This window comes from Durio zibethinus, chromosome 5 (assembly GCF_047325235.1).
Source record: "Durio zibethinus cultivar Kanyao isolate XHJ-2024 chromosome 5, ASM4732523v1, whole genome shotgun sequence".
NCBI classification, from domain to species: Eukaryota; Viridiplantae; Streptophyta; class Magnoliopsida; order Malvales; family Malvaceae; genus Durio; species Durio zibethinus.
This window is the reverse complement of record NC_143166.1, coordinates 33,183,870-33,195,072: the sequence shown is the minus strand read 5'-3', so window position 1 is coordinate 33,195,072 and position 11,203 is coordinate 33,183,870. Positions and strand designations below refer to the sequence as shown.

At 33.2% G+C, this 11,203-nt stretch overlaps 2 protein-coding genes across 2 annotated transcripts; both read right to left on the bottom strand.

Annotated features, from left to right (window-relative positions):
• Positions 1–2,324: 2,324 nt before the first annotated feature.
• LOC111283198 (protein SMALL AUXIN UP-REGULATED RNA 51-like) lies at positions 2,325–3,360 on the bottom strand. Its single transcript, XM_022871648.2, has one exon. It carries the CDS (start codon positions 3,118–3,120, stop codon positions 2,647–2,649), a length of 474 nt encoding a protein of 157 aa, XP_022727383.1. The 5' UTR covers positions 3,121–3,360; the 3' UTR covers positions 2,325–2,646.
• A 4,485-nt stretch (positions 3,361–7,845) lies between these two features.
• LOC111281820 (uncharacterized) lies at positions 7,846–11,118 on the bottom strand. The gene has a single exon (XM_022869528.2). The coding sequence runs from the start codon at positions 10,737–10,739 to the stop codon at positions 8,118–8,120; it is 2,622 nt and encodes an 873-aa protein (XP_022725263.2). The 5' UTR covers positions 10,740–11,118; the 3' UTR covers positions 7,846–8,117.
• Positions 11,119–11,203: the final 85 nt, after the last annotated feature.

The window sequence follows — 11,203 nt, the reverse complement described above, 5'->3', positions numbered from 1 at the left end:
AATGATTTGCATCTCTTCTACCTTCAAATCAAAATAATACTACAAAAAAAAAAAAAAAAACTTGACTAAATAATTAATACATTTCAAAGTTAGACTTTAATTGAAAACCGTTGGCGTAGCTGTTTTAGACCATAAAATGTCTCTATCAAAAAGGATAACGATGGTTAGGCCGACTTTTAAGATAAACTTGATTGGTGGATTTTTTTTAGTTTTTTTTGTTAAGAATACATTTAATCGAGACAAAAAAAACAAATCATGAATCTAGTTACCTACTAAATTTTTTGTCATCTTCACCTTGCTAATTTTGTTGATTTCATATATGATCATGATTTAATTAAAATAATCTTAAATATAATTTTTCAATGTGAATGGAATCTTATCAAATTGTCACCCTTTTTTATCAAAATGAAAAGACGACATTAACAATCGCTTAATCAAAAAGGCTAAAACATTATCTAATTCAATCAATTCCACACTTGATTTGATAAGTTGTCGATGCACCGAAGACACAAGGATAATTAATTGTCTCAGTCGTGAAATATTGTTCATTTTTTAAAAATAAATACGTTTTGACAGGATCTTGACTGGATAAAAATAACCTTTACATATAAAATTTCAATTCAATTTTTGATTATTAGATGTGGTATCGTTTCCGCCCTAAGAAAAAAGCATGCATATGATTTGTGGTTTGTTGAGAGAATATGAAAGTTCCATAGTAAAGCTGCTTTCAGCTTAAAACAAGGTAGCCGCCTGAGGTTTCTTCCTTGAACTGTTTTAGACCCTTGAATTGTGAACACTTGAAATGGTTTCTTTCTTGATTGACAAAGATTTAATTGAATTATTTGTATTGCACCCTCCAAAAAGAAGTTTTTAATTTCTATAATTCTATTTGATTGATGTGACTTGCTTAATTACAAGAACTGCAAGACAAATGCATCCCCCAGTTTTTCTATGCACAGCTTATTTAAGAACAGGCTTGTCAATTTCATGCAACTTTGTCTGTGAACACTGGATTAGACCCTTAATATCATACTTACAAGTTTAGCATAATTCAGCCTCAAGTTAAAAAATAATTATTCATTCAAATCATGCACAATATTGTTTTTAGCTACATAACGAAATTTTATAAAATTTACAATTCAATCTTAATATAATCTCAAACTCTTAACAATAAGTAGATTTAATAATTTATATCGTATAAAATATTAAAATTTATATATTTATATTATATTCGTATAATACCATTATATCATATTTTAAATTATTAAATTTATTTATAAATCGAATTTGTGAACAAATTTAATTTTATAAATGCATAAATTTTAATTAAATGTAAAAAATAACACAAAGCCTTTTTTTTCATAAATATTTTAGCTTTTGGTTAAATAATAAATTAATTAACATTTCTTTGATTTAAAGTGAAATTAAAATTAAAAAAAGAAAGAAAGACAGACCCTTCATTACAATGAAGAATTGTGGATGCAAAACGTAAAGAACTTGCGAGTGCAGTGGTGGTTGATGAATAACCACCCAACATAACATAATAGCAATTGGTAGAAGCATTGGTGCCATGATTAAAAAGTAGTACTGTCAATTGCCTTTCCTTTTCCTTGCTTTTTATCCCACACTTTTTCCACAATCTAAGTTGTACGATATTAATCTTATCCTCCCTTATAGGGTTCCACCATTGTAAGATTAGAAAGTAATAGCTGACATGACAAATAAAATTTTTTTATAAAATTTAAAATAAAACTTAATTAGTTCGTACAATTAATAATTGGTATAAATTTCAAAATTTTATAATTATAATTTTTTTATTTTTAAGTTGTGATTTTTTTATTAAGAAATAATTTTTTATATTGTTTTCTAACTTCACCTCAAATTTAAAATTTACTACCGTCAAACACTAAAAAAGAAACACTTTACTCTCTTTTACCATTACCTTACCGTAAATTTCAATTGTCAATGAACATAGTCTTTATTCAAGTTGACAGCATTTTCTCATTTACCTCAATGGGCATTTGCTAAGAAGCAACCTTAAGTTATTTTGTCAATTATATGATCCATACTTCAAGTTTAAGAATTGAATTTTTAAGCAAATCTTTACTGATTGAATTTTTACTTGATATATTTGCTTGCACCATTGGTAAATCATATTTGGGTTCAAATTTCTCCGTTCCCTATATAAAAAAAAAATTTTCATATTTGTTATATTTTAATACGAAACTACACAAATTTAAATACAATACAAATTTAATAATAATTCAGCAATAATAATATACACTAAATTACAAAATTTCGACTCAACAAAATTAAATTTATAATTCATTTGAATCAAAATAATATTTTTAAATTTAATAATTTTGATCCAATAATAAATAAAAGTTACACTAACATAAAACGCTTCCTATTTATATATATATACACTTGAACTTTTTCAATCTCTTCTTTGTCATCTCCTTGACCAACAACATAATCAAAGCGTTTAAAAAACTTAAAAATTACCTACTAATTACTCAAATAAATAATAATTAATATCCATCAAACTCAATTTTGAAATTATAGCTGTTAGCCCTTCCAACTCGAGTGACTCAGTTGAGTCAACCCAGAAGTTATAGTACTTCTATGCTGGGTTGCTTAAAGCTTTTAGTAGACGGATCGGCAACGGGCAACGCCATGAAGCAACGGTCGAGATTCGCTGAAAAACCCGAGTTTATTCTTCATGCAGACGTGGCAGCATCCCTGAAGATCTTTGAAAGTAGAGAAACGGCCCGACTTTGATGATGAGTCAGATCGGGACACAACTCGAAGAATTTCTTCGAAGAGCGACTCATCGCATGGGATGGTTAAGGGTCCTACGTTGTTGAAACCGTACTCTTCTTCGGTTTGTGCAAGGAGTTTTTTGAAGATTGGGTGGTTAAGGTACGTCGCGCATACGATGTATCTCCTCAGACTGGTTCCCACGCATACCGCCACGTGTCCAGCAGGAACATCAGATGGCGCGTGTCCGTTATTCTTCTTGTTGTTGCCGTTGCTGGCCGTTATGCGGGCCTTCCTTCGCCACTGCTTGAGCATTTGTCGGATTCGAACAATATGACGAATTTTCTGGCACTTTCCCATCGCATGAGATTTTTTCCCAAGAAACGGACAGAAAAAAATAGCAAGAAATGTTAGTCGGCGACGATAATATTTTCCGAGAAAGTGAGAGAAAAAGTGAACAAGTGGGAGCGATTTAGTGGAGTGAGAATTTTTTGTGTTGAATTAAGGGGCGGAGGCAAGTATAATAAGGTCAATGACTAAAGAAATTGCCCTTTGGCTTTGGGATAATTACGAGATTGTGTCGTTGTTTCATACTTCCGGCGGTGTCATAGCTATTGAGCCTATATAATGAGGATGAATTTGAGTTTTGATTCAAAACTTATTGCTAAAAATTTAATTCGGGTTCAATCAAATTTTAAATTTATTTAAAATAAAAATTAAATTATTTAAATTTATTTGATTAAATTCATTTATAATAAATAAATTCAATTTTCATATTTAATTTTAAACTTAATTATATGTTTGATTTTGAATTTGAATTTGAGTTAAAATTATTATTACTATATATATAAAATAAAATAATAAAATTAATTAAAATAATAAAATATATTAAAATTTAATAGCTCAAATTATTTAAATCAAATATTAAAATACTTAAACTTAACTTACTTAATAAATTGAACTATTTAAACTTAACATTAAACTTGACTTAATAATGATCAAGTCAAATTTAAACTTTATCTAATCTAAATTTGAATAGATATGACATATACACTCATTATCATAATCATGTGATCTCTATAAGTAAGGTAACGAGACTAGGTAGTTTTAATGAATACTTTAATTCGTTGAATTTTTATTTATTTAGTATTTAATTTTATATTTTAAGTTTACTTAGATTTCTTAGTTTCTTGATAAGTAGGCAATTTATATATGATAATAGAATTTTTATAAATTGGATTAAAAAAATGGGAAAAGAGTGAAAACAAGTCACTCTTGGCTTACTTAGAGTAAAGTAAATATATTAAGCACATTATTGATATTTGTATTTTGAATGATTTTCTTTTAAAAGTAGGAGTTTCACTTCCTTTTTTCCTCTTCAAATGTTGGAAGGAAAACAAAAATAAAAATATCAATTATCTGTAATTTATTTATAAAATATTAATTTTAATTTTAATGATCAAAATTTAATTTTTAAAAATCTCAAATATAAAAAAATAAAAATTAAATTTTAATCAAAGAACCCACTATATATAATTTGGGGAAAAGCATCATCATCTATGCAATAAATAACTAGATATTAGGTATCGAGCCATTGCTTTTTCTTTATTGCTCCTTTATAATGATATGATTTGATTATATTCTGTTTGTGATTGAAATGCAAAACACCTATATCACCTACAAAACTCCTTGACTGACGTTAACTTGCATGTCTTGCATTCTCAACCTCCTTCATGTTCAAAAGACATTTATACAGATAATTCATTTCAGTTCCAAAATAAAGAACAACATGCAAGTGTCACGGACTTAAAAAAGAGTTCTGAATCTCACATCGAACATAATAGGAGGATCATTGGGGTATAAAAATGTTCGTATCATCTCTATTTTGAGAGACACCTTTTATAGGATAAAATCATGAGGTCAGAAGGACCAGAGCGGACAATACCTATGAACCATGGTAGTTAGGCTGATCTGAGATGTCGGATTAGTGGATGCCCAGGTCTCGGAGTCGTACGAATTCGGAGCTTAAGTCTCGACCCGTGACAAGTGGTATCAGAGTTAGCTCTATAGTGTTCGATTCACGTCAAGTGCCTCGAGACAGATAGGCAAGGTAACCGACCTCCGTGACAAGTGTGTCACGAGGTTAGATAGGGGAGAATGTCAAAGATCTAAAGAAGAGCCTTGAATCTCACATCAAACATAATAGAAAGGTCATTGGGTTATAAAAGGGTTCACATCACCTTTACCTTGAGAGAAACTTGTAAGATAAAACCGTGAAGTCATGGGGGCCAGAGCGGACAATTCCTCACAAGATGTGAACCGTGACAATTAGACTGATCTGAAACGTCAGATGAGTGAATGTCCAGATTCTGAAGCCGCACGAATTTGAAGCTTAAGTTTTAACCCGTGACACGAGTACATGCATGCTAGATAATTATTTTTCAGAACAACTATAATTAATTTATGTTAAAAGTATCAGTTTTTAATTCAGGTTTTTGGTGCTCTCTCTATTACTTTTTCAAATCATTCAATTCAAGAAGTGGTGTTTATGAATTATGAATTATGGGCAGCAAGATTGCTGATCATGCCTCTCAATTTTTATCATTGCTCATCGATGCTCAACTAACAAAAAAAAAATTGCTGTTTTATGTTTTGTTTTCTACTCCCGTGATCTCGTCTCCCCAGTATGTTTTCTTTAACTCAGTAATCCTGATTAAAATAACAAATAATGCATGATTTAGGGAATATATGCATTGCTGCTGGGGGCCATGTTTAATTCAAAGTGCTGATTGGAAGGATAATTTAGGGACATTCACTCAAGTTTTAAGCCTAATCCTTTGGTATAAGAGGAAGTGATCGATGTTTGCTGTAGCCAAGGCAACTTAGAATTTTATATTAAACTGAAACCTTGGATAACCAATTCAATCTGGTTAGAGGCACAAAAAAAAACCAGTGCAGAAACCTGACAGGAAGATTATGAGCTGAAGAAAAGGCCGGTTTTTGAGATTTTGTCATAAATATTTCATCCAACTAGGGAAGGAGAGATCGATCATTGAGAGGGAAGACAGGGATGAAGAAATTTGTAAGTTACAAGAATGGCTCCACTAGCCATTCTTATACACTAATCCCACTTTCCATAAAGCAATCAAGTCAAGTAATTTATCAGCTAAAGTTGTTGTTATTAAGTTTATAGCTTTCATAATCAGCTTAGTAGTGGATTCACCTCTACCTTGTCTCCTAATCTGTATCGTTCTTTTTGCCTCTTTAAAGTACTAAGTTCCATATAAATTATCATACCACCTGTTTAAATTCCTGGAAACCATAGTCTTTCGTTTTCAGGCCCCATCATTCAGTAAAAGTTAAACAACTTTGAAGATCAGGACCGTGGATCTTTCATTATGGAGTACTCATAACCTGACAGAAGGAAACATAAGAGAGCGTGCTGGCTGCCATTATTACAAGGCATAAAATCTGCGGTTCACTGGTTATGTTTGGTTGAATGCAATATTTACTGAAAATCACATTGGATTCTTTCATTATTTTGTCAAGAATAATTACTCAAATTACATAAAAAATTTATTTGAGATTTATTTAAAATTTGTTAAATATTGTTTAATGAATAAAAAAAATTTTAAGAGAAAGAAAATTTTTAATAAGTAAATTTAATTTGTAAAAAAAAATTATAAGAAAAAAGAGAAGAATTTTAAGATAAAAGATATTCTTAATACGTAAGTTTGACTTGAATAAGAAGAATTTTAAGAGGAAATGGATTCTTAATAGTCAAATTTGTATGATTATAAATATGTGAAGTCTCTATAATGTTAGGTACGAGAAAAAAATATAAGAGAGTTATAAAATTTTATGGGATAAACAACCTATAAGACTTCTGGAGATTTACATCTTATGAGTATATATTGTGTATGTTTGTATGATGGATGAGAGTAAACTAAAGAAGACTGAGAAAGTTCACGTAAATATGATGAATGGATATATATGGGTATGTGTTTATTTGTGTTCAAATAATGCATAAAAGTTTATGTTTGTTTAAGTTAAAAATACTTCATAAGATTAAAAGAGATTAAAAAAGTTTATGAATATTAATTGTTGAGTGGTTGATATATTTTGATATATGTTTGTAATTCTCTATAACTATCAGATCTTATTTTTCATCCGTGGATGTAAGTCGATTGTATCGAATCAAGTTAAATTATTATCTCTTATATAATTGATTGATTGTTTGATTTTACTTTCGTTAGTGTGATTAGATTGAAACATTTGACATAACAAGTGGTATAATAACTATGGTGATCCTAACAAGTTTCCTTGCTTTTGGTTTGGTTTGAAAGTTTTCTTCGTTCATGGATGCCAAAGTAGATATGATCGTCGAGAGGCTCTTTCTCCTTATCTCCCCCCAATCACTTCGTTTTTTTTTTTTTTTTTTTTCCTTTTTTTCTTTTTCATCTTCCTTCCTTCTTTTGCTTTATCGGTTAGTCACTTGTGTTGTTCCTATACCAGATATGGCTGTTGGTGGGCAGCTTCAAAGGTGGCAGCGACAAGGTTTGGTCGCTGACCCAAGAGCCAATCCTTTAATTGAACTAGATTTGGTTGCAATGGTGCATTCAAGTCGCACTTCAATGATCGGAATATACCTTGAATGGCTATTGGAATAGCCAGTCATTCTTTTAAAGGACTGCAGCCTCCCAGGACGGTGGGATGGCAATGATAAATGTTCTTTTAAATAAGCAAATATGATGCCTGAATTTCCAGTGAAGGAGAAGGCCTATGGATGTCAAGTGCTGATGAATAAATCTTCAAATCTCCTGCACAAAAAGCTTTTTAACGCCCGTTACTTCACTTGTTACTCCATATAACATAAAAGATTGACGATGTTCAATCAAAGACAGGCACGTCTTATACAGTTTACATCATATCTCAAAGAAATATATATCGCGTAGCACGAAACATCGTATCTATATGACTACTTGTTCTTTGAGTGACCATGATTTGAGAATATCGGACAGTCACAGTGAAACAACTTGAACACCTAAATATCTCTGTAATTCGAGTGACATGCATCATTGTGACTAGGAGCAAATCATCAGAATGTCATAGCACTCATAATTTATCCTAATCAATAAAGATAAGTTTTTACAGATAATGTGCTGCTGAGTGTTTACAGATAATGTTTTGCTAAATCAAAGCTTAGCAGCTTCCTTTACTGTATGTGTTTCCACCGAATCAAACCGACCAATGAAAATCATATGCACTTATTCTAACAGTATTTTTTTAAAATTAAAAATGAAAAAAAGAAAAGGAAAAATGAGTAAAGTACATCTTGATGCTAAAGGCTAGACTGACTACTTGCAAGCAGATCTCATTGCTTTTAGCTCTTCAACCAGTTTCTCAAGCCTGCTAATCTGAGCTTCTAGTGATAATCCAGCTATGTCAACCGCATAGCAACTGCAGTCTCCTTCAACACCATTGATGCGTAGCATTTTGTAGGTTGGCCGTTCCGGATTGTCCTCATTTGCACCTTTCACTGTTCTTTCTGATTCTCCCATCACAACTTCCTCCTGCACCATCTGTAGTTCTCTCTGATTCTTATAGGCACCCTCAAAAGTTCCCCCTACTCCTTTCAGCACAGATTCATCCTGCATAGCCTTTTCTGCTAATATTGCTAATGGCTCCAAACATTTAACAACCTCATCATCTGCAATTGTTGATGAAAGACTTTGAGAATGGCCTGACGGGTTTCCATCCTCATCACAATCTTTAGTTCCAATATTGCCACGCTTCTTGCAAGATCTTATCATTTCTGCAATTGTTAGATTATTATCCTCAGTAGAATCCTCTGCTTCCTTCTCACTAAAGTTGGGTGTGAAACCAATAAGAACACTGGAACTGCTTGCCTTCTTTTTTTTGACAGTCCTTGGTGATTTTTTTGTATTCACTGAACGTAAAGCATGAGAGGCAGAATTGCTGCTATCTTCCTCCATGTCTTTCACAACATGTGCCCATTTTTTAGAGCTTATAAGACCGAGTCTAGAAGAGGCAGACACAGGAGTATCTTTCTTCATTCCTTTAGAATTCTCTGCTGATTTTTTCAAACGTTTTTTACTGCAACCAGCAGAAGCAGACTTGTCATCATCTTTCCCCTTTCTTTTCAAAGTTTGTGCTGATTCTTTTGAGATTCCTAAAGGAAAACTAGGCGAGGAAGATTCTTCCTTTCCTTTCTTTTTTCCTTTCAGATTCTCAGCTGATTTCTTTGAGTTCCTTCCAGAAGAACCAGAAGAAGTAGAGTTGTTGTTGCCCACCAGCTTTTCTTCCAAAATCTGGGATACACTCTTTGATTTCTTAAGAGGGAAACAAGAAAGGGAACCACTACCATTACTAGTCCTGTTGACACTATCTCCTTGTTTCTTTGAGCTCTTCATAGAACAATTAGGAGAAACAGATGGATCATTAGTTTCTGTCTTCCCACGGAAACTCTCTATTTTCTGATGAAAGCCAGGGCAACCAGAGGAACTTTTGCCTTGTCTCTTTCCTTTTGCATTCTTTACTGATTTCTTCAATCCCTTAGTGGTGCCTTCATTCTCCAGCACTGACTGCTTCCACCACTTCATGTATTGGGCGGAAACACCAGCTTTATAGAGCCGAGATGGAATGTATAATTTGACACCAGTGAGTGATTCACAGTAATTGAGCCAGGCAATTTCAGGAGTCTCATTTGATCGAGGAACATGACCTGGAATATCCTGATCTATTCCAAATTGCATTGCAACTCGATGTGGAAGGTACTGTTCTACACAGTCAAGTCCCACTAGCTCACTGGTCTTCAAGCATCGAGCAAAGGACTCTAATTCTTTGTCAAGACGTGCAGTGATCGATATACAAACGTCATTCTCTCTATAAAACTTAGGTTGTTTCCAGTTTTCAATCTGAGTAGCATAAGGGCGCCATTCAAAACTTCCACTAGCAGCCTCTAGAGCTGACCTCACATTCTCAACCTTGCAACTAACATCATGCCATTGAACCAGCCTTGGCTCACCCTTTGGTATCAAATTTGGTTTTGGTCTTAGCTCTAAAAATCTCTCCCAAGCCCAAACCTGAACTAATTGAAATGGTGACCAAATGGTAAGAGTGAACACCTCTTTCCCAAATTTAGTTGAAGCAGTAATCGCATCTTTCAACAAACACAAATCTCTATAAATACTAGCAAGTACAGCAGGTGCTAACGCAAGTCTTCTCCCTCTGGCTAAATGAATTGCAATAGAGAAGACATGTTCCCTAATCGTTTCATGTGCATTGGTAAAAACATACCTTGAAAGCCAAAAGGCAAGAAATGCTTCATGCTCAAATTCACTGCCAGTGTCCATGAATTTCTGCATCCACAAACGAGGGCAAGCCTTTTTAGCTTTGCTTCGCACAATTTCAATTCTTGCACTCTTTAAACTCTCTTCTACTTGCTTCAACTCTTCAGTTTCGAGTGGGGTAAAAACAGGGGAACCCAGAACAGAGAAACCCCCTAGAATCATGACATCTTCCAGTGTAACACTAACTTCACCCCAAGAAAAGATGAAACTTTTGGTCTCACAACACCATTTCTCAGCTAAACCAAAAACCAAATCATTGTTTCTCTTAATCTGGTAAGTTGAATTCATGATGGCTTCATGGATACCAGCTTTCTGCCAGGTTGATTCATGTAAAGCAGCCATCTTCTTGATCCATGTGGGCCAATTCTTAGTCCTGCATCTCCACCCATGAAAACTGATACTCAAAGGCAGATTCTTGGGTTGAAAAGAAGGCTTTTCCAGAGAAGAAAAACATTGAGAAGGAAGCTTGGGAAGTGGGTTATCGAGGGAACTGAAAATGGGTTTGAGAAAATGGGCTGTTCTCGAACAAGGGTTTTGGTTTTGGCCATTTGGTGAAACCATGAGCTCTTCTCTTTCTTCAACCATGCTTGTTTCTGGTTCCTCCATGGGTGAGTTTAGATCGAGAATTTGGGTGAAAATGGCGTATTTTAGGTGTTAGATAGATTTGGGTTGCAGCGTCACGAGATCAACTCATATCAACGACTCGAACTTCGGTTTCAATGGGAAGCTCTCGAAAAGGCGTTAGTTTTGAGATTTTTGAGCTGGAAGGGTGTTTTGGAGAAATGACGCTTGAAATTCATGGGTATTTCAGTCAAATCATGATAAGACCGAAGAAAAGAAATACCCGTCGTTTACGTAATCAACGTTTCCACGGGATTACCCTTTCTTTCTCGAAGAAATTTCCAATTTTCACTTTCTTCTTCAACTTTTTTGGTTTTCAGCTGGATTATGATTTTTGAAGCATTAAAAGAGAGAAAATTTGATAAACATTAAAAATATAATTTTTTTAAATCTTCAAACTATCTCAAAAATTTTATGCCATGATGATATAAAACATATTTTTATGTGAC

Excerpts from the sequence above, each read along its gene's own strand:
- LOC111283198 (XM_022871648.2), bottom strand. The coding sequence starts at position 3,120 with ATGGGAAAGTGCCAGAAAATTCGTCATATTGTTCGAATCCGACAAATG.
- LOC111281820 (XM_022869528.2), bottom strand. The coding sequence starts at position 10,739 with ATGGAGGAACCAGAAACAAGCATGGTTGAAGAAAGAGAAGAGCTCATG.